General features: G+C 39.8%; 2 protein-coding genes across 3 annotated transcripts; both read left to right on the top strand.

The window, feature by feature from the left end:
• The first annotated feature begins 304 nt into the window (after window positions 1-304).
• LOC109908174 (glucose-induced degradation protein 8-B homolog) lies at window positions 305-9,104 on the top strand. Of its 2 annotated transcripts, none has more exons than XM_020506712.2 (5): window positions 305-415; window positions 2,953-3,086; window positions 3,284-3,480; window positions 4,096-4,293; window positions 7,834-9,104. In XM_020506712.2, exons 2-5 carry the CDS (start codon window positions 2,960-2,962, stop codon window positions 8,005-8,007), a joined length of 696 nt encoding a protein of 231 aa, XP_020362301.1. In that variant the 5' UTR covers window positions 305-415; window positions 2,953-2,959; the 3' UTR covers window positions 8,008-9,104. The 2 variants fall into 2 exon arrangements, with proteins under 2 accessions (XP_020362301.1, XP_020362302.1); XM_020506713.2 differs by having other exon boundaries at window positions 367-773.
• A 106-nt stretch (window positions 9,105-9,210) lies between these two features.
• Window positions 9,211-22,121, top strand: LOC109908173 (solute carrier family 17 member 9). Its single transcript, XM_031794455.1, has 13 exons — window positions 9,211-9,724; window positions 13,221-13,418; window positions 13,601-13,740; window positions 13,830-13,929; window positions 14,073-14,197; window positions 14,520-14,616; window positions 14,783-14,879; window positions 15,038-15,125; window positions 15,227-15,261; window positions 19,827-19,942; window positions 20,086-20,141; window positions 20,423-20,452; window positions 20,582-22,121. The coding sequence occupies exons 1-13, from the start codon at window positions 9,591-9,593 to the stop codon at window positions 20,749-20,751; spliced, it is 1,386 nt and encodes a 461-aa protein (XP_031650315.1). The 5' UTR covers window positions 9,211-9,590; the 3' UTR covers window positions 20,752-22,121.
• The last annotated feature ends 1,606 nt before the right edge of the window (window positions 22,122-23,727 follow it).

Below are 23,727 nucleotides of genomic sequence, written 5' to 3'. Positions count from 1 at the left end.
AACGGCAGATATACTGCACTCTAACTGCAGTTATATACATCTGACTGCAATCATTTTCCGTCAGGGTACGCTAAGAAGTAATACCTGTCTTTGCTTTACTTTTTCACATTGCGTTAATTCCACAGAACATATTTTCGAGTTACACCAAGGTATATACAATGAGGTGAAACGTTTAGAACCTTGCAGCCCAATTCTACAAGACATAAAATATCTGTTCCACAAAATACATTTCTATCTGAAAGTTTTTGCAACGTTGAACCCTTCTGAATAGATCCCATCACTGCTACTGTTCCTTGGTAACCATGACATCATTCCACTGGCCAATCGTAGTTTTGTTTCCCCAAATCACGTTCGGTTTTCGTGATTCACGCGAGAGAGCTTGAAGCAACTACACATCCGTAGCCGATTGTTACAGGTATATTTAATTGAACAATAAAGCTGACTACTATATTTGATAGCGATAATATATATTATTATGTATCGTATTGTACTCTTCACTCATGTTACAATTACATGTTGGTGGGTGATGCACCAACAAGCTAACGTTAGCTAGCCATCTAGCTAGTATCAACACAACAAATAACGATAGTTAGCGAGCTAATTTCAGACTAAATGGTTTGGTGTGTGAGACCAGAATATTCGCTCTGTTCCTCGCATAGACGGTAGATATGATATCATTGTTAATAACCAGCTAACCTTTCGAAATTAAAGGATTTAGTTAGCTACATAACTAACGTTGTTTTGTTCTTCAAACACCACTCGACCACACCGAGGTAAAGTTGGTTTTATATTCACACATTCGAACATTCATCCTAAACCATTCACACATGTACAATTCAATAACCAATTCACCGTTTGTCACAGAAACATCAAACTAGGTATGATTTATTCTATAAATGTATAGCATACTTTTGCAACCTTTTTTTGTCGTTGGAAAAATTCCAGTTTTGATTTGATAGAAACACATAAAATCTATCAAATGTAATTTAAAGAAGTATAAATCAATAAGTAATTCACCATTTGTCACAGAATCGTCAAACTAGGTATGATTTTTTTCTATGAATGTCTAGTATACCTTTACAACCTTTTGATTTGAATAAACATTCCAGTTCTGATTTGACAGAACTACATTAACATCTATAAAATGCCATTTAAAGCTATATAAATCAATAACGTGTTCACTGATTATGACAGAATCATCAAGCAAAGTATGATATTTTCTATAAATGTCTAGCATACTTTTACAACCTTTGTTTTGAGGAGAAATTACAGTTTTCATTTGATATAAATACATAATTTATACAATTATATTTAAAACTGTATAACTCCATTTGTCACAGAAACATCAAACTGTGTATGATTTATTCTATAAATGTTTAGCATACTTTTTAAAAACGTTAATTTGAGTAAATATTCCAGTTTTGATTTGATAGAGGTCATGTAGTTCGTCTAGAGGGCGTGTGGTCAAAGTTCTAACGAGTCTGTTATACCCTATTAGAAATTCTGCATCTTCAGTCATATTAAATTAGATTACAGGAAAAAACTACAGGATGAAGGGGTCAGGCCTTACTAACAAAGAACACAGATGAATGGATCAAGAGAACCAAGATGATCAACATGGACGTTCCACAATGGAGATAAGGAAAACTAAGAGTGAACCATAATATATACTAACGTTCAAAAGTTTGGGGTCACTCAACTGGCAGCTTCATTAAATAATTAATTAATGAAGCTGCCAGTTGAGGACTTGTGAGGCGTCTGTTTCTCAAACTAGACAGTCAAATCTACTTGTACTCCTGTTCAGTCGTGCACCTGGGCCTCCCGCTCCTCTTTCTATTCGGGTTAGAGCCAGTTTGCGCTGTTCTGTGAAGGGAGTACACAGCGTTGCACGAGATCTTCAGTTTCTTGGCAATTTCACGCAAGGAATAGCCTTCATTTCTCAGAACAAGAATAGACTGACGAGTTTCAGAAGAAAGTACTTTGTTTCTGGACATTTTGAGCCTGTAATCGAACCCACAAATTTTGATGCTCCAGACTCTCAATTAGTCTAAAGAACGCCAGTTTTATTGCTTCTTTAATCAGAACAACAGTTTTCAGCTGTGCTAACATAGTTACAAAAGGGTTTTCTAATGATCAATTAGCCTTTTAAAATTAGCTAACACAATGTGCCATTGGAACACAGGAGTGATGGTTGCTGATAATGGTCCATAAAAAATCTGCTGTTTCCAGCTACAATAGTCATTTTCAGCATTACCAATGTCTACACTGTATTTCTGATCAATTTGATGTTATTTTAATGGACAACAAATGTGCTTTTCTATGTTTCCATGTTGATCCTCTTGGTTGTCTTGGTCCTCTTGATCCTGTCTTCTTTGTTAGCCAGACCTGACCCCTTCAATCTGTAGTTTTTTCCTGTAATTTAATTTAATATGACCGAAGATGCCGAATTTTATGTCAGGCCCCTTCTAATAGGGCATAACAGACTCGTTAGAACTTTGACCACACGCCCTCTAGACAGACTACATGCCCTCTATCAAATCAAAACTTGAATTTTTCCCTAAAACAAAAGTTGTAAAGTATACATTTGTAGAATAAATCATACATAGTTTCATGTTTTTGTGACAAACTGTGAATTAGTTATTGATTTATACAGTTTAAAATGGAATATGATAGATTTTATGTATTTCTATTAAGTCAACTAGAATTTCTACTCAAAACAAAGGTTGTAAATGTATGCTAGACATTTCTAGAATAAATCATATCTAGTTTGATGATTCTGTGACATGGTTAATTAGTTATTGATTTTTACATTTGTAAATGGCTTTTAGCGAATGTCTGATGAATGTGTGAATATAAAACCAAATTTACCTCCGCCTCGACCACAGTCACTCTCGACATGTCGGTGCAATTACTACTTGCTAGCTAACGTATTTTTTTATTTAAACTTTGCAGGATCCCAATGTCAATTATGAATTACGCGGAAAAGTCAGAAGATATTACTAAAGATGAATGGATGGACAAACTGAACAATGTACACATACAGAGGGCGGACATGAACCGGCTCATTATGAATTACCTTGTGACAGGTATTCCACGATTCACACTTTTGTGTCATTTATAGCTAAAACAACCTCCAATCTGAGCCGCTCTCTATCCCAATTAACCTTTCTGAATCTTCAGCTTGTCTCTACTTACAGAAGCAGAATCACACATTTTTCCTTGATCTATCCAGTTGATTTTTCTTGTGATTTTGATGGTCTCACTCTTGTCTGTGTTTGTGCAGAGGGCTTTAAAGAGGCAGCCGAGAAGTTTCGGATGGAGTCTGGGATCGAGCCCAGTGTGGACCTGGACTCTCTAGATGAGAGGATAAAGATTAGAGAGCTGATCCTGAAGGGACAGATACAGGAGGCCATCGCACTCATCAACAGCTTACACCCAGAGCTGCTTGACACCAAACGCTACCTGTACTTTCACCTGCAGGTAAGGATGCCCTCAGGGGACTGATTTAGGATCAGAGCTTGTCCAAGACAACAACATCTATTGTGGATGTCCGTTGCCCACACCAAAACACTTGATAAAACTTATATTTCATTCCTTTGCCAGCGGCATACCACCCTGCATCCAACTGCTGGCTTGCTTCTGAAGCTAAGCAGGGTTGGTCCTGGTCAGTCCCTGGTTGGGGGACCAGATGCTGCTGGAAGTGGTGTTGGAGGGCCAGTAGGAGGCACTCTTTCCTCTGGTCTAAAAAAATATCCCAATGCCCTAGGGCAGTGATTGGGGACATTACCCTGTGTAGGGTGCCGTCTTTCATATGGGACATTAAACGGGTGTCCTGACTCTCTGTGGTCACTAAAGATTCCATGGCACTTATTGTAAGAGTATGGATGTTAACACAAGTGTCCTGGCTATATTCCCAATCTGACCCTCATACCACCAATCTGACCCATCATCCCCAGCTTCCAATTGGCTCAATCATCCCCCCTCCTCTCCCCTGTAACTATTCCCCAGGTCATTGCTGTAAATGACAATCTGTTCTCAGTCAACATAAAAAGTCCCTCTCCATTTCTTCTCTCCTTCCCCTTTTCCTCTTTGTAGCAACAGCACTTGATTGAGTTAATCAGGCTGCAGGAGACAGAGTCTGCATTGGAGTTTGCCCAGACACAGCTGGCAGAGCAGGGGGAGGAGAGCCGTGAGTGCCTGACAGAGATGGAGAGGACGCTGGCTCTTCTTGCCTTCGACAACCCAGAAGAGTCGCCCTTTGGAGACCTGCTTAACATGATGCAGCGACAGAAGGTGTGTCTATGTGTGTGGCCTATCATCTGTATAATTGTTTATTAGGCTATTATAAACTGGGTGGTTCGAGCCCTGAATTCTGATTGTCCGACAGCTGTGGTATATGAGACCATAAACAGTGCCTTGCGAAAGTATTCGGCCCCCTTGAACTTTGCGACCTTTTGCCACATTTCAGGCTTCAAACATAAAGATATAAAACTGTATTTTTTTGTGAAGAATCAACAACAAGTGGGACACAATCATGAAGTGGAATGACATTTATTGGATATTTCAAACTTTTTTAACAAATCAAAAACTGAAAAATTGGGCGTGCAAAATTATTCAGCCCCTTTACTTTCAGTGCAGCAAACTCTCTCCAGAAGTTCAGTGAGGATCTCTGAATGATCCAATGTTGACCTAAATGACTAATGATGATAAATACAATCCACCTGTGTGTAATCAAGTCTCCGTATAAATGCACCTGCACTGTGATAGTCTCAGAGGTCCGTTAAAAGCGCAGAGAGCATCATGAAGAACAAGGAACACACCAGGCAGGTCCGAGATACTCTTGTGAAGAAGTTCAAAGCCGGATTTGGATACAAAAAGATTTCCCAAGCTTTAAACATCCCAAGGAGCACTGTGCAAGCGATAATATTGAAATGGAAGGAGTATCAGACCACTACAAATCTACCAAGACCTGGCCGTCCCTCTAAACTTTCAGCTCATACAAGGAGAAGACTGATCAGAGATGCAGCCAAGAGGCCCATGATCACTCTGGATGAACTGCAGAGATCTACAGCTGAGGTGGGAGACTCTGTCCATAGGACAACAATCAGTCGTATATTGCACAAATCTGGCCTTTATGGAAGAGTGGCAAGAAGAAAGCCATTTCTTAAAGATATCCATAAAAAGTGTCGTTTAAAGTTTGCCACAAGCCACCTGGGAGACACACCAAACATGTGGAAGAAGGTGCTCTGGTCAGATGAAACCAAAATGGTACTTTTTGGCAACAATGCAAAACGTTATGTTTGGCGTAAAAGCAACACAGCTCATCACCCTGAACACACCATCCCCACTGTCAAACATGGTGGTGGCAGCATCATGGTTTGGGCCTGCTTTTCTTCAGCAGGGACAGGGAAGATGGTTAAAATTGATGGGAAGATGGATGGAGCCAAATACAGGACCATTCTGGAAGAAAACCTGATGGAGTCTGCAAAAGACCTGAGACTGGGACGGAGATTTGTCTTCCAACATGACAATGATCCAAAACATAAAGCAAAATCTACAATGGAATGGTTCAAAAATAAACATATCCAGGTGTTAGAATGGCCAAGTCAAAGTCCAGACCTGAATCCAATCGAGAATCTGTGGAAAGAACTGAAAACTGCTGTTCACAAATGCTCTCCATCCAACCTCACTGAGCTCGAGCTGTTTTGCAAGGAGGAATGGGAAAAAATGTCAGTCTCTCGATGTGCAAAACTGATAGAGACATACCCCAAGCGACTTACAGCTGTAATCACAGCAAAAGGTGGCGCTACAAATTATTAACTTAAGGGGGCTGAATAATTTTGCACGCCCAATTTTTCTGTTTTTGATTTGTTAAAAAAGTTTGAAATATCCAATAAATGTCGTTCCACTTCATGATTGTGTCCCACTTGTTGTTGATTCTTCACAAAAAAATACAGTTTTATATCTTTATGTTTGAAGCCTGAAATGTGGCAAAAGGTCGCAAAGTTCAAGGGGGCCGAATACTTTCGCAAAGCACTGTACCACTGGTATGACAAAACATTTCTAATTACGTTGGTAACTAGTTTATAATAGCAATAAGGCACCTCAGGGGTTTGTGGTATATGACCAATATACCACGGCTAAGGGCTGTATCCGGGCACTCCGCGTTGAGTCGTGCAGGTTGCGTCAAGCTAGTGTAGTGTAAAGAGGCTATAATTAAGCAATAAGGGGCATGGTATATGACCAATATACCACGGCTAAGGGCTGTATCCGGGCACTCAGCGTTGCGTCGTGCTTAAGAACAGCCCACAGCCATGGTATATTGGCCATATACCACGCCCCTTCGTGCCTTATTACTTAATTATAGCCTCTTTACACTACACTAACTTGACGACGCATACTAGATCCACGACACATACAGTGCCCTCCGTAATTATTAAGAGAATGAAGCATTTTTTCTTCTTTTGTCTCAAATGACTATGAGATTAAAGTGCAGACTATCAGCTTTATTTTGAGTGTATTTTCATCCATATCGGGTGAACCGTTTAGAAATGACAGAACTTGTTGTACATAGTTCCCCCATTTTAGGGGAGGAAAAGTATTGGGGAAAAATTCACTTATGTGTATTAAAGTAGTAAAAAAAAGTTCGGTATTTGGTCCCATATTCATAGCACGCAATGACTACATCAAGCTTGTGACTGAAATTTGGTGGATCCATTTGCTGTTTGTTTTGTGCCCAATAGTAATGAATGGTAAATAATAATGTATTGTGTATTTTGAAGTGTTTCGAAACATTCTATTCTTATTTACAATAAAGGTGACTCCAAAATGCACAATTCATTATTTACCATTAATTTCTATTGGGCACAAAATAATATGATACACAACCAAAACAAAATTACAAATGCATCCAACAAATTTGTGGAGTCACAAGCTTGATGTAGTCATTGTGTGCTATGAATATGGGACCAAATACTAAACTGTTTACTTCTTTAATACAAATATAAGTGAATTTGTCCCAATACTTTTCCTCCCCTAAAATGGGGGGGGGGCTATGGACAACAAGTGCTGTAATTTCTAAACGGTTCACCCAATATGGATGAAAATATGCTCAAATTAATGGTGACAGACTGCACTTCATAGTCATTGTTTGATTTTTAATCCAACCTTTTGAAGTATTGAGTCTAAAGAAGAAGGAACAAAAAGAAAACGCTGTCCCGATAATTACAGAGGGCACTGTATTTTTATATGGTAAAGAGACCGATCTAGCTTCAAATCGCTCTTTCCCAAGCCACCTCCATAGGTAGTGTGGGACATGTGTGCACCAAATACCCCCTCTGAGTGCTATAGTGTAAAGACAATGGCTCTCTGATGCCACATGCCCATGTAAGAATGACCTTAATTATTTTTGTTTATTATTTTTGTTGTTAGCCAAATTGAAAATGAAATGCTTTTAAAATGTCCACACATTTGTGAATCATTGCATTAATCAAGTGTGCAACATTATGTGCAATATGGTTTAGATCCTTATTTTGTTTGTCTATATACTATGGTATTTACAGTATGCTAATAGCTGCAAACACACATGAAGCAGGAATGTGGCTTTGGCCACACCACATCCAATATTAATGTAAAGATACTGTAAACAGATAAGTTCTGTTTACAGAACAGTAATCTGATGTTGAAGAGTCAGCTCTTACTACACATATTTTACTAATGTAAAGAAAGAGCCTTAATGTGCATGTGTAAAAGGGTCTCTTTTTGGGGGTGTTCTATGTGTGACTGTATTCCTGTAATTTAAACACCTTTCTTTCCTTTCTCAATGCTCTTCAGGTGTGGAGTGAGGTGAACCAGGCTGTGCTGGACTATGAGAACAGGGAGTCAACACCCAAACTGGCCAAGCTACTCAAGCTGCTGTTATGGGCTCAGAACGAGCTGGACCAGAAGAAAGTCAAATACCCCAAAATGACAGACCTCAGCAAAGGCACTATTGAGGATCCCAAGTGAAATGAACGAGCAGTGACATGGACTACCACACTTCCTTTCTCCTATTTATAAGCAGTCAACGACTGGATGATAACGTAATAATAACATATATTATATACCAATATAAATACTTTTTTCATGTTGCATATATGAGAGGACTTAATTGATTGTGCAAACAGTATATGGCTGTATTTTAAAAAGTGACAACTGCTATGATGATATAAACATTCAACAGAGTACCCACATTTATAGACATTTTGAAAGACAAATTTAAATTGCTGGTTTATATTTGATTACCTGAAAAATAAGTATTATTCACTTTTACTTGAGTATCATGGTGAGTTCTGAGTATCATTTAAAAAAAAATGTTTTTAAGCCACTGGGTTGCCACGTTGAGTTTGGGAGTTATGATTTTATACATATAAGGTATAGTTTAAGACTAAATTAGGCTCATGTGTAAAGGAAAGAGAGGAATAGGCTATACGCCACTTTTTCTAGATAAAGGGTTTGGATTAAGTGGAAACTGTGTTACCCATCCTTTTATCTACTGTACTTTGATAGGTTATAACCGGTCTTCTGGTATTAACCTGTCTACTGCTGAATGAAATGATTGCTTACATGGAAATACGGGTTTCTTTTAAATGGTTGGCTGAGTTTACATTCCCTTCTGTCTTTGAAAGACACATGGAACTCTGCCTTGTTTTGTTGAGGATTGAAAAGTTGTAGATGGTGGAAACCTTGACCTTTCACAGTAGAAGGGCTGTACTTATTTCTCTCCTACGGGAGTAGAGAGAAGTTCGGTACACATGACCAGTTTGCTATTAAGAGTTAGTTACCAGTTAGAATTTTTACATTTACTGCCCAGATACATGTAGTGTAATGTTGAATTGGTTAAGGTCATTACAGAAGCACTCACGCCTTGTTTATGTTATGTGGGAATTGAAATATTTGTTTATTTTGTACCTGCTGCTAAATGTCCAGTCTTCATTTCATACAACTTTTTATTGTACTGTAAGACAATGTGATCATAGAGACTACAGATAACTCCCCTCTTATTATTGGACGTTTTTTGAGGAAATATTTGCAGATATGGAAATAAACAATTATTTTGAGTGACAGTTTTATTGAAATACGGCCTTATACAGTAGGTAATGTATGAAAATCCATTAAGAGCATTGTTTCCTGCATTGTGTAGCCTTGCTGCTCAGGTTAATTTATTTATTGTGAATGTGCAATTTCGCCATGGAAGTGATGAATAGTAGGTCACCAGTTGAAGCATTGGCTCACTACTGCAGCGGTCGTGGAATCTGAGGGCGCGTTCTAAATTGTAAACCCTCGCGATCACACATTGTTGATTGGCTGCCGCTATTTACAAACTAGACGAGCTGGAACGCGTTCTGTGTTGCACTGATTGCAAGAAACCAGTCATTCAGCCAGCCAAGCTGTCAGAGAGATATGCATGTTGCATGTTGCCCACTAGTTTTACCTGTCCAGCTTGTTTGCCAAGGCTGTGTCCATATTTTCTTTAATCAAAGCGCACGTTTCCCGACGAAATCTACGTGTCGAGCGGTGGACGGTGAATTTGAAAATACACCAGACATTGAATGGCATTGTGGCAAATATTTGGTGAAACTAAACATAACTTGGAAGTTCCCGAGAAAAATATTCCTAACAAAGTATTCGCACACAATGGTTCGGAGGGAGAGGAACCACAGCGGCAGACTGCGATATGGCCCAGGTAAGGAGTGAAAACCTCTTCACTGTAGCGGTTACGTGGTGATTATAGACATGTCAAGCAATGTTTATTTTTTTTATAATACATAAAAGTCTCAAAGTATTTGGTATTGAAATATACAGTCGTGGCCAAAAGTTTTGAGAATGACAAATATTAATTTTCACAAAGGTTGCCGCTTCAGTGTCTCGATATTTTTTGTCAGATGTTACTATGGAATACTGAAGTATATTTACAAGCATTTCATAAGTGTCAAAGGCTTTTATTGACAATTACATGAAGTTGATGCAAAGAGTCAAAACTTCGGGCGGCAGGGTAGCCTAGTGGTTAGAGTGTTGGACTAGTAAACGAAAGATTGAGAGTTCAAATCCCCGAGCTGACAAGGTACAAATCTGTCGTTCTGCCCCTGAACATACAGTTCAGTAGGCCATCATTGAAAATAAGAATTTGTTCTTAACTGACTTGCCTAGTTAAATAAAGGTAAAATAATTACATTTGCAGTGTTAACCATTCTTTTCCAAGACCTCTGTAATCTGCCCTGGTATGCTGTCAATTAACTTCTGGGCCACTGATGGCAGCCCATTCTTGCATAATCAATGCTTGGAGTTTGTCAGAATTTGTGTTTTTTTTTGTCCACCCGCCTCTTGAGGATTGACCACAAGTTCTCAATGGGATTAAAGTCTGGGGAGTTTCCTGGCCTTGGACCCAAAATATCAATGTTTTGTTCCCCGAGCCACATAGTTATCACTTTTGCCTTATGGCAAGGTGCTCCATCATGCTGGAAAGGCATTGTTCGTCACCAAACTGTCCCTGGATGGTTGGAAGAAGTTGCTCTCGGAGGATGTGTTGGTACCATTCTTTATTCATGGCTGTGTTCTTAGGAAAAATTGTGAGTGAGCCCACTGAAATATTCTTTTCTTTACATAGTTGAATGTGCTGACAACAAAATCACACAACAATTATCAATGGAAATCAAATTTATCAACCCATGGAGGTCTGGATTTGGAGTCACACTCAAAATTAAAGTGGAAAACCACACTACAGGCTGATCCAACTTTGATGTAATGTCCTTAAAACAAGTCAAAATGAGGCTCAGTAGTGTGTGTGGCCTCCACGTGCCTATATGACCTCCCTACAACGCCTGGGCATGCTCCTGATGAGGTGGCGGATGGTCTCCTGAGGGATCTCCTCCCAGACCTGGACTAAAGCATCCTCCAACTCCTGGACAGTCTGTGGTGCAACGTGGCGTTGGTAGATGGAGCGAGACATGATGTCCCAGATGTGCTCAATTGGATTCAGATCTGGGGAACGGGCGGCCAGTCCATAGCATCAATGCCTTCCTCTTGCAGGAACTGCTGACACACTCTAGCCATGAGGTCTAGCATTGTCTTGCATTAGGAGGAACCCAGGGCCAACTGCACCAGCATATGGTCTCACAAGGGGTCTGAGGATCTCATCTCGGTACCTAATGGCAATCAGGCTACCTCTGGCGAGCACATGGAGGGCTGTGCGGCCCCCCAAAGAAATGCCACCCCACACCATGACTGACCCACCGCCAAACCGGTCATGCTGGAGGATGTTGCAGGCAGCAGAACGTTTTCCACGGCGTCTCCAGACTGTCACGTCTGTCACGTGCTCAGTGTGAACCTGCTTTCATCTGTGAAGAGCACAGGGCGCCAGTGGCGAATTTGCCAATCTTGGTGTTCTCTGGCAAGTGCCAAATGTCCTGCACGGTGTTGGACTGTAAGCACAACACCCACCTGTGGACGTCGGGCCCTCATACCACCCTCATGGAGTCTGTTTCTGACCGTTTGAGCAGACACATGCACATTTGTGGCCTGCTGGCGGTCATTTTGCAGGGCTCTGGCAGTGCTCCTCATGCTCCTCCTTGCACAAAGGCGGAGGTAGCGGTCCTGCTGCTGGGTTGTTGCCCTCCTACGGCCTCCTCCACGTCTCCTGATGTTCTGGCCTGTCTCCTGGTAGCGCCTCCATGCTCTGGACACTACGCTGACAAACACAGCAAACCTTCTTGCCACAGTTCGCATTTATGTGCCATCCTGGATGAGCTGCACTACCTGAGCCACTTGTGTGGGTTGTAGACTCCGTCTCATGCTACCACTAGAGTGAAAGCACCGCCAGCATTCAAAAGTGACCAAAACATCAGCCAGGAAGCATAGGAACTGAGAAGTGGTCACCACCTGCAGAACCAGTCCTTTATTGTTATTGGGGGTGTCTTGCTAATTGCCTATAATTTCCACCTGTTGTCTATTCCATTTGCACAACAGCATGTGAAATGTATTGTCAATCAGTGTTGCTTCCTAAGTGGACAGTTTGATTTCACAGAAGTGTGATTGACTTGGAGTTACATTGTGTTGTTTAGGTGTTCCCTTTATTTTTTTTGAGCAGTGTATATATAAATAATTTTGAATTGGTGATATTAAGCAAACCAGATGGCACCATTTTCTTGTTATTTTAATTTACGGATAGCCAGGGGCACACTCCAACACTCAGGCATAATTTACAAAGGGAAGCATGTCTGTTTAGTGAGTCCATTTAGTGAGTATTTTTACTTAATTACTTTACACCACTGTAGACACTTATCTTGGGTTCAATATGTGTTTCGGTAGCCTGGTCCCAGATCTGTTTGTGTGACAAGGAGCTGACAGGATAACACAAACATATCTGGGACCAGGCTAGAGTTTCTGTGTGTTCACAACATTCACAATGGTTGTTAGAAGCTCCAATGTGAAAGTAGATTTAGATCTTGGTCACACTTTCAATTAATTTGCCCATATTTGTAGTGTTTTACTGCTCTATGTAACTTAACAGAAGTATCTAATATTAAACTAGATCCCTGTTTGTCTTTAAATTAGACATCACACAAAATATTATAAAAAATATTTTAGCTTGCTCTGTCTGCTGAAACTTTTATCCAATGCTGGTGGCTTCATTAAGGCACTTCACTTGATGTAGTCAGAAAAACTGGTTTGCTGTCTTCTCTACTGATACATAGTGCTGAGTTATTTGTGCTTTTTGAGGTTGGTTCAGATTCAATAATTTTTTTAAACACCCTGAAACTACTTCCTACGGCTATGTTCTATGTCACCTCACTGTCTGCATTATTCTTGAGTAGAATAAATAAACTCAGACCAAGACAAGTAAATGACCAATGGATTATTGTAATTGTAGTTAATTACCAAATGTGCAGAATATTGGTCTGTTGGAAACTACAACTCCCTACTACATAGCACAGTTCAGGCTGGATCTTTATCTCTAGAGAAACTATGCGATGTGCGCATTGAGTTCACAAAATATATATTTTTAAGCGAAATGGAATTCAAATCATTGAACTGATGTCAGTCAGTTGTTGTTTAAAAGTTGTTTAAAAAATGAAAAGTTGTTTAAAAAACGATTATCTGTTTTTTACATATAGTGTAATGTAGATTATCAGTATTATCATAAATCATTACCTCTCCCTCTCTTTCTTGCTATTTGCCCCCAGACCATTGGCTCAAAAGTGGACGGTGACGCTCTTCTTGGGCACATGTCTCCTTTACTGTGCCAGGATGGCCATGCCAATCTGTGCTGTCAACATGGCCACCACATTTGGCTGGAGCAAGACGCAGTCTGGTGTGGTAATGGGGGGCTTCTTTTGGGGTTACTGCTTCACTCAGGTGCTGGGAGGTCATGTCAGCGACAGGTGGGTCAACCTCTGGTGGTCTGAATGAGAGAAACAATGGCTACCTATTGGGATTGGGATTTGTATTATTTGAGCTTGAGTGATTGCCTGTTATATAATGTCCATGTTAGAAGATGGAAATCACATTTCTTGTGTGCTGTGAAGACTGCTCTGTCTCTGCTCATGATTGTTTGTTTTGCCAGAATTGGTGGTGAACGGGTCCTACTTCTTGCCACTACATCCTGGGCTTCCATTACAGCATGCACCCCTCTGTTGGCACAACTCGGCATCAGTTCCCTCACCTCCATGACGGTGGCCAGATTCCTTATGGGGCTATTACAAGGTGAGAGGGTGGAAACATAGAAAGTCTCTACCCTCTGTCTCCTCTTTTGGAATGGTTTGGTAACTTTGATAACAACTGCTTTCTCTCAGGTGTCCACTACCCCTCTTTGGCCAGTCTTTGTTCCCAACGAGTGGATGAAGGGGAAAGAGGCTTTCTGATGAGTACCATGGGCAGTGGCTCTTATATGGGGTAAGTTATACATGTAATAACTGAACACAGGTCTCTAATTATACCAACATCCATCTCTGATTTATAATTTAATCATAAATAGCTTTATCTGAAATATGTTCTAAATGCTTCTTCCTCATTGTGCTTCTATGCTTGTGAGTCAGAACACTGATGGTGGGAGGACTGGGGTCCGCGATGTTGGAACGCTATGGCTGGGAGAGTGTGTTCTATGGCGCTGGTCTGCTCTCGGGACTGTGGTCATTGACTGTGTGGAGATTTCTACTGAGAGGTACTCTAGGGTAGCAATATAATAATCTATAGAACTGGTGCTTTGTGCATGAATATATTTTGTTTTAAAGAATAAAAAAATGTGCATTGGATGTGTTGTATGTAATAGTTGTTTCATTGAATTAAGTGGTTGTTCTACGTTCTAGATTTCATATAAGGTGGGCTTCTATAATATATTTCTAGTTTGAAAGTATATACAAAATGTAATGCATGTATTATACATGTTAGTTGTTTCACTGAATGACGTGGTTGTTATGTACGATTCAAGAGGTTGGCTGCTATAATCATACTGCTTTATATGGTAATGTGTGTTTCGGTTGCAGGTCAAATGAACACAATCCAAGTGCTGTCAAGCCATGGATCCAGTTCGGGTCTGTCAAAGAAACGCTGGCTAAAAATGTTCAAACAGCCCTCTGTGTGGTACAGCTTAAATTTGAGCATATATTGATTGTGGATGTAATACAGTATGGCACGTGGATTTTATGCAAATGTTTTGCAACTTCTTCTATTTACCTTGATGTTGCCTGCTTGCCTGGCTCTACTGCTTTTTTTAGTCTCTTGTTCTCCCTCTTTCACATCTCTTCAGTGCCATGGTCTTTGCTCACCTATGCTTCAGCAGTACTTGTTACTCATTGATGTCATGGCTACCAACCTTTTTCAAAGATACATATCCGCACGCCAAGGTATTAAACCTTTATCTCTTCAGCCACTTTCTTTACCTTATCCAAAAAGCATGTCTTACCTATACTGGCCTTCTTCACCCAAAATAATAAATAGTGTAACCATTGCAATTTAGTGTCATCTGTATTGTAACTCATACTTCTAATATATGTTATTCCAGGGATGGGTGTGTAACGTAATTCCATGGTTGGTTGCAATCGCATCTGCGCTCTTTGGAGGCATAATTTCGGATCACCTCATTCAGCAGGGTACAAGAATGACAGATTAGAGTACAACATTTGTTTGTTTTGCTGCTTCCTTAGTAAGTTATTGAAGCCATTTCATAGTAACAGACTGTTTTTTGTTCTAGGATTTCGAACATCATCTGTTAGGAAGATGATGCAGGTAAGCTTACCTGGTTTAGAATCGCTAACTTATATTCTTGTGTAACTGAACCCAATATTCAGTGGTTTGTGGACAGAGAGAATGTACAGGTATACATAAGATATTTGTTCAGACAGGTTAGAGCTCCCCATTTTCATGCCAGACAAGGCAATCAGACATATCCTTGGGGCTCAGGCAATTATTTCCCCTGACTAACATACAGTGAGGTCTGAAATTATTGACACCCTTGAAAAAGATTAGCAATAATGACTGTATAAAATGGATAATGAAAAAACTGTTAAAAAATGATTATTATAATTTAAACATTTGCTCAGAGAAAGATAATACTTTTTTCTCAAAAAGGTAGGGGTCAAAATTATTGACACCCTTAAAGATTCTTATAAATAAAGTAGTCAAAGTTTAGTCTTTGGTCCCATATTCCTAGCATGCAATGAATGGCTACATCAAGCTTGTGACTCTACAAACTTGTTGGGTGCATTTGCAGTTAGTTTCGGTTGTTTCAGATTATTTTGTACCCAATAGAAAGTAATTGTAAAAATGTATTGTGTAATTTTAGAGTCACTTTTATTGAAAATAAGAATAAAATGTTTCTAAACACTTCTACATTAATGTGGATGATACCATGATTATGGATAATCCCGAATGAATCGTGAATAATGATGATTGAGAAATACAAAGATCATACCCCCAAGACATTATCAATAACAGGGGAGGTTAGCATGTCTTATCTGTGACTCTCTGTAACTTTCTCACGATTCATTCAGGATTATCCGTAATCATGCTATCAACCACTATAATGACATACAACATAATGACATAATGACATACAACAATAATGACATGAAACCATTTGAAACACGATAAAAACGAACTGCAAATGCATCCAACAAGTAGAGTAGAGTCACAAGCTTGATGTAGTCATTGCGGGCTAGGAATATGCTACCAAATACTGAACTTTTGACTACTTTATAAGAATAGTTAAGGATGTCAATCATCTTGATCCCTATGTTTTTGAGATAAATTATATAATTTCCCTTTTTTTCATACAAAATAGCTCAGTATTTGAATTATTTATTTTATACAGTCATTATTGCTCATGTTTGTCAAGGGTCTCAATAATTTCTTATCTGACATAACAGGATTAGTTACAGTTCAGTGGCTTGCGAAAGTTTTCACCCCCATTGGCATTTTTCCTATTTTGTTGCCTTACAACCTGGAATTGACATGGACTTTTGGGGGTTTGTGTCATTTGATTTACACAGCATGCATACCACTTTGAAGATGCAAATAGTTTTTTATTGTGAAACAAAGAAGAAATAAGATTTAAAAAACTGAAACCATGAGCATGCATAACTATTCACCCCCCCCAAAGTCAATACTTTATAGAGCCACCTTTTGCAGCAATTACAGCTGCAAGTCTCTTGGGGGTATGTCTCTATAAGCTTGGCACATCTAGCCACTGGGATTTTTGCCAATTCTTCATGGCAAAACTGTTCCAGCTCCTTCAAGTTGGATGGGTTCTGCTGGTGGACAGCAATATTTAAGTCATACCACAGATTCACAATTGGATTGAGGTCTGGGCTTTGACTAGGCCAATCCAAGACATTGAAATGTTTCCCCTTAAACCACTCGAGTGTTGCTTTAGCAGTATTCTCAGGGTCATTGTCCTGCTGGAAGGTGAACCTCCATCCCAGTCTCAAATCTCTGGAAGACCAAAACAGGTTTCCCTCAAGAATGTCACTGTATTTATCAGCATCCATAATTTCTTCAATTCTGACCAGTTTCCCAGTCCCTGCCTATGAAAAACATCCCTATGGGGATGATTTTCTCGGGGTGATGAGAGGTGTTGGGTTTGCGCCAAACATAGCGTTTTCCTTGATTGCCAAAAAGCTCAATTTTAGTCTCATCTGACCAGAGAATCTTCTTCCATATGTATGGGGAGTCTCCCAAATGCCTTTTGGCGAACACCAAACGTGTTTGCTTATTTTCTTCTTTAAGCAATGGCTTTTGTTCTGGCCACTCTTAGGTAAAGCCCAGTTCTGTGGAGTGTACTGCTTAAAGGGGTCCTATGGACAGATACTCCAATCTCCTCTGTGGAGCTTCGCAGCTCCTTCAGGGTTATCTTTGGTCTCTTTGTTGCCTCTCTGAATAATGCCCTCCTTGCATGGTCCATGAGTTTTGGTGGGTGGCCCTCTCTTGGCAGGTTTGTTGTGGTGCCAAAATATTTCAATTTTTATAATGGATTTAATGGTGCTCCGTGGGATGTTCAAAGTATTGGATATTTTTTTATCACCCAACCCTGATCTGTACTTCTCCCCCACTTTGTCCCTGACCTGTTTGGAGAGCTCCTTGGTCTTCATGGTGCTGCTTGCTTGATGGTCTCCTTGCTTAGTGGTGTTGCAGACTCTGGGGCCTTTCAGAACAGGTGTATATTTACTGAGATCATGTGACATATCATGTGACACTTAGATTGCACACAGGTGGACTTTATTTAACTAATTATGTGACTTCTGAATGTAATTGATTGCAACAGATCTTATTTAAGGGCTTCATAGCAAAGGGGGTGAATATATACAGTTGAAGTCGGAAGTTTACATACACTTAAGTTGGAGTCATTAAAACTAGTTTTTCAACCACTCCACAAATTTATTTTTAACAAACTATGGTCTTGGAAGTCGGTTAGGACATCTACTTTGTGCATGACACAAGTCATTTTCCCAACAATTGTTTACAGACAGATTATTTCACTTATAATTCACTGTATCACAATTCCAGTGGGTCAGAAGCTTACATACACTAAGTTGACTGTGCCTTTAAACAGCTTGGAAAATTCCAGAAAAATATGTCATGCTTTCTGATAAGCTAATTGACATCATTTGAGTCAATTGGAAGTGTACCTGTGGATGTATTTCAAGGCCTACCTTCAAACTCAGTGCCTCTTTGCTTGACATCATCGGAAAATCTAAAGAAATCAGCCAAGACCTCAGAAAAAAATGTGTAGACCTCCACAAGATTAGTTCATCCTTGGGAGCAATTTCCAAACTCCTGAAGGTACCACGTTCATCTGTACAAATAATAGCATGCAAGTATAAACACCATGGGACCACGCAGCCGTCATAATACTCAGGAAAGAGACGCATTCTGTCTCCTAGAGATTAATGTACTTTGGTGCACCAAGTGCAAATCAATCCCAGGACTAAAGCAAAGGACCTTGTGAAGATGCTGGAGGAAATAGGTACAAAAGTATCTATATCCACAGACAAAGATCATACTTTTTTGAGAAATGTCCTCTAGTCTGATGAAACAAAAATAGAACTGTTTGGCCGTAATGACCATTGTTATGTTTGGAGGAAAAAAGGGGAGGCTTGCAAGCCGAAGAACACCATCCCAACCGTGAAGCATAGGGGTGGCAGCATCATGTTGTGGGGGTGCTTTGCTGCAGGAGGGAGTGGTGCACTTCACAAAATAGTTGGCATCATGAGGCATAAGGACCACAAAGTCAAGGTATTGGAGGGGCCATCACAAAGCCCTGACCTCAATCCCATAGAAAATTTGTGGACAGAACTGAAAATGTGTGTGCGAGCAAGGGGGCCTACAAACCTAACTCCGTTACACCAGCTCTTTCAGGAGGAATGGGACAAAATTCACTCAACTTATTGTGGGAAGCTTGTGGTAGGCTACCCGAAACGTTTGACCCAAGTTAATCAATTTAAAGGCAATGCTACCAAATACTAATTGAGTGTATGTCAACTTCTGACCCAGTGGGAATGTGATGAAAGAAATAAAAGCTGAAATAAATCATTCTCTCTACTATTGTTCTGACATTTCACTTTCTTAAAATAAAGTGGTGATCTAACTGACCTAAAACACAGAATTTTTTACTAGGATTAAATGTCAGGATTTGTGAAAATATGAGTTTAAATGTACTTAGCTAAGGTGTATGTAATCTTCCGACTTCAACTGTATGCACGCACCACTTTTCTGGGGGGTGTTTTGTCGAATTTTTGAAACAATACGTTTTTTTCATTTCAATTCACCAATTTGAACTATTTTGTGTATGTCCATTTCATGAAATTAAAATAAAAATCCATTTAAATGATAGGTTGTAATGCAACAAAATAGGAAAATGCCAAGGGGGGTGGATACCTTTGCAAGGCACTCTATCTCTTGAAATGGGGAATTTAAGTTAAAGTGGCACTCCAGTCTATTTTTCACCTCTTTATCACCTGATTTACTTTACAAAAGGTATTGAGATAGCACAAGTAGGGGGTGTGCTTTTCCTCTTTAGTTCTCTATTGTTCCTCAAGAAAGGGTGAGGCTGATGACATCACAGATTCCCATCAAAATGACTCCTTAAATGCCCTACTCCCTTGAAGTTTGCACTTGTGTCTAAAAAAACACAATTTTGTTCAAAACATATTTTTTTTACCCTTCAATGTGTGTACTTTACTGTCTTTATACATTGGTTATCGCTTTTCAAAAGTATGTTTTCAAAAGTGTTCATAAATCGCTAGAGGACATCTTTAAATAAGTCGATCGATGTGTTTCTCTCTCTCCTCATACAGTTCATGTCCATGGGTGTGTCCAGTGTGTTCCTCCTGCTACTCTGCAGGCCACTCTCATTCCCTTCCGCTGTGATCTTTGTCTCTGCTGCTATGGGCCTCGCCACCTTCAACAGCAGGTGTGTTTCTGTGTGTGTTCATGTAACATTATTCAATCCACATAATAGAGGTATACCCATATTACTGGATGAGAAGGGTAACTTCTTATCCAGTAATAGAGTTATTAGTATACTAACCCGTTGCCATTGTCCCCATGTGCTAGTGGTGTGTCTGTGAATGTACAGGACCTAGCCCCATCGTGCGCTGGAGCCTTGTTTGGTCAGTTTTTTAAAAACAATTTTAAAATTGAACCTTTATTTAACTAGGCAAGTCAGTTAAGAACTAATTCTTATTTACAATGACGGCCTACACCTGCCAAACCCGGACATCGCTGGACCAATTGTGCCCAGCGTCGTCTGGGTTTGGCCGTTGTAGGCCGTCATTGTAAATAAGAATTTGTCTTTGTCTTTGGGTATCATTGTCTTCCTATTCCATTTGTTCCATTTTGATTGACAAACAAATATTTTGTTCCCAAAAATGAATATATTTTTTCTCCACAGGATTTATGAATATGTGTGGAGCTTTCACAGGTAGGTATTAAATATCAATCCCCCATGTATACTGTACATCAGAATGATATAATGCTCACGGTTAAGTGTATTAAAGGCCTATGTACTGTATTTGACTGTGTAAATGAGACCAGTTTGTGTATCCCACAGGTCTGGTGCTGGTCTATGTTTCTGGATACCTGATTGAGGTCACAGCTTCCTGGGGTTACGTGTTCTCACTCTTCACAATGGTGAATACCATGGGCCTCGGAGTATTCCTCATGTTTGGAGAAGCCAACCGTGTGGACTTGTGGAATTTGTCTGCAGTCACTCGTGTATGACCCACACAAAGACACTGCCAATAACTTAGTGTGTATATCTGTGTAGGCTATAATGTCAGTCTAACAAAATGGTTTGTGTAGAGGATTGCAGGCCTTACTACAATATGCATATGAAAAAATGACTTGTTTCTGACATGATTTAAATTATGCCTTCGTGCACCAGGTCTGAGAATAAGATGCTTTAAAATATTTATAATTCAGTGTTGCTTCACTTGGTAGAACTTTGAAAACATTATCTATTGTCCCTGAAATTGAAAAGCGAAACAAGACAACAGTAAACATGTCATCCCCCATGAATGATGCAGCCTCCCCCATTGGGCCAATTGAGATATCTTGTGTGACTAACACATTTTAGTTGACCACAGATTAGCTTTTATATATCTAACAATGGAAATAAATGTCTTTAAAAATGGAGGGCAGTTAGCCTGGGTACCAGTCCAGGTCTTGACATTCAGGTAAATTTGCCAGTTGCACACTGGGCCAGTACCAAGTGAAAACTATTGGCCTGAATTTTTTAATTACTGACCCAGGCCAAGATATCAGAATTTAAATCTGGGTGATTTCACGTTTCATTTGCAGTTTGGGCAAATACCTTATATTATAGCCAACCATAAAATCACATATTTATTTACACTGATTGTTTGGAAAACAAAAATAAAACCATGCCCCCCTCTCAATGATGACATATAGCCTATATTAAACTGTTTAAAATGTAATATTCCCCTCCAAAAATTAGCCTAGTAACATATTGATGAAAAGCAATATCTTTATATGGTCTATATGATCAGGCAGGTGTGCTATTTTAGCAATAAGCATGATCACCTGTCTGACCCATTATCATGGCTATATGCTGAAGCATGAGGTTGCTTCTCTACATGGTTTACCCCAAAGGGCTAATCATTAGCTATGTCACAGACTAAATATGACCTTGTTGCTTGTATAATATCTTTAAAAAAAACTCCCACTGGCATTCATAAAATCATGTAATTGTTATGTTTATAAATAGTGTAATTGTGTGAATTGTACAGTAATAGAGGCCTACGTAAAACACATGCGAATGGCTGACACGCTTCACGCAGTAACTTTTTTAAATTGTCATGATAGACACTAAAGATTGTAAAACGCTGCCAATTGGAGTTGAGAAATAAATTATAGCCCTATAACACTCTAACGCTGGGATCACGCTCTTTTCAATAATTTCCATCAAAACTGTTGTATTTTCCAGAGATTGCATTTAAGATTTTTGCGCAGAGACTGGGTTTATTAGAACAGATTTATTTCTGCGCAGCAATCAGCAGTGTCCATAGTTCTGCGCTCTTGCCACCTGACAGTTGATATTCAATGAATAAATAAACCACTCATGAACAGTTTCGGGAATTAATCTGATTTTTAAACAATTATATGGGCCTAGACTACAGCATAGCATTACTTCAATATTGATTTTTGTATTTAACCAACAAGTGATTTGTGTAAATAGGCTAATGTTCATGTATTGACAAGCAAGCAGCTCCATAGTGTAGGCCTACATGGTCCGTGGACCTTACATAAACCTTTATTTGCTAATAATGACATCGCTATGTCTGATATGAAAAAAGATTGAAAGGTGTGCGGAAGTTCAACAATGAATTGATGGGCTTCCCGCCTCCACTTGGGCGGGTGTATCCAGGAAGTTGAGGAAGGGCGTCACTCGAGATGGACATGGAAGGCTTTGACATTATTGACACAGCTTGGAAGCAGGTTGATAACAAGTGTGAAGCGTCAGTTGTTGGGAAGATTGTGAATGTATGAATACAAGTAGCTTATATAGCCTATATATTTTTTGAAAATGTAGTCTACTGTCCCAAGCGGGCCATACGAAAGCTTGATTAACTGGCCAGGTCAGCCGGTAGCCCTGAATGTCGAGCTTTGCAGTCTCTAGCTAATCCACTCCTTATATAGCCTATACTCCATGTCATGTGCCAAATAAAAAACACCACCTGCTGGAGAAGACAGATTTTGTTTCGATTTATCCCTCTCGCTTAGCCTATTCCTCTCTGGTGTCTCACAAATATCAGTTAATAACTATAGCTCCCGCCTTGGGCCAATTAGTGTAATTTTGTAAATGCCAGATTTCAATGGCAAAACGCATAATTCACCCACCTTTCGTAAACATCGGGCCAGTGCTGTCCGAGATATCTCGTGTGACTAACAGATGGAGAGACAGAAGGACAATGGAGACCGATCCACAATCCCTCCCCGATTTAACCTTGGGGGACAATAAACAAAGCTAGTAGAAAGCAACTTCACGAGCATCAGTGCAGTTTCAGCACCATAGCCAGTGGAGAGTGACTACCGTAGCTTTGATGGGACTGATCATGTCAACATCATAATTTCAAATTCTTAGCTAGCAAGCTAGACAAGCAGTCATCATCATGAATAAAGTTGACAATGTACTGGCAAATCCTTTCAATCCTTGTCATATGAAGAGAAAGTATAGCTAAAACATAGCTATTGGACATAAACAATACACAACAAGTTGGAAATCGCAAATGTAGTATGATCTAAAATAAGGATGCGTGACAACGAGATTCTAGCTCCAGCCTGTTTATTAACCTAACCCTCGCATGTCCTACATAGGTACCGATACCCCCAAGGGACATCCTACTACATCTTCCCCTCTCCCTTGAACAAGAACTCAACATGCATAACCACTGAAGCATAACTGAAATGCAATTTGGAAACCAGTATTATTCTTTAACATGCTACTTCCCATCCTGAAACAGTATGAAAGCATTAAATCACACAGTATGAACATTAACTTAGGTACAGTCTCTTTTTGCTGGGTATGGTCCCCAACAGTATGTTTTCTCTTCAGTCTTTCAGCCACTCTGGTGGCTTCACATCCCTTTTTGGGCGTGCTTGTGGCTCTGAGCATTCTCTCTCCTTCACCCTCTTTTTGTGCATTTTCTGTGGCCTCCGTCTGTGTGGCTGGTAGAT

This window comes from Oncorhynchus kisutch, linkage group LG17 (genome assembly GCF_002021735.2).
Source record: "Oncorhynchus kisutch isolate 150728-3 linkage group LG17, Okis_V2, whole genome shotgun sequence".
NCBI classification, from domain to species: domain Eukaryota; kingdom Metazoa; phylum Chordata; class Actinopteri; order Salmoniformes; family Salmonidae; genus Oncorhynchus; species Oncorhynchus kisutch.
Note: the sequence above shows the minus strand (reverse complement) of the source record. Positions and strands in the feature narration are given on the sequence as shown.

What these genes read in the sequence shown, in the direction of transcription:
- LOC109908173 (XM_031794455.1), top strand. Translation starts at nt 9,591, where the DNA reads ATGGCATTGTGGCAAATATTTGGTGAAACTAAACATAACTTGGAAGTT. An exon ending in CAGACTGCGATATGGCCCAG is followed by an intron (nt 9,725 to 13,220) that starts GTAAGGAGTGAA and finishes ATTTGCCCCCAG; the next exon opens with ACCATTGGCTCAAAAGTGGA. An exon ending in TATGTGTGGAGCTTTCACAG is followed by an intron (nt 20,453 to 20,581) that starts GTAGGTATTAAA and finishes TGTATCCCACAG; the next exon opens with GTCTGGTGCTGGTCTATGTT.
- LOC109908174 (XM_020506712.2), top strand. Translation starts at nt 2,960, where the DNA reads ATGTCAATTATGAATTACGCGGAAAAGTCAGAAGATATTACTAAAGAT. An exon ending in TATGAATTACCTTGTGACAG is followed by an intron (nt 3,087 to 3,283) that starts GTATTCCACGAT and finishes GTGTTTGTGCAG; the next exon opens with AGGGCTTTAAAGAGGCAGCC. An exon ending in ACCTGTACTTTCACCTGCAG is followed by an intron (nt 3,481 to 4,095) that starts GTAAGGATGCCC and finishes TCCTCTTTGTAG; the next exon opens with CAACAGCACTTGATTGAGTT.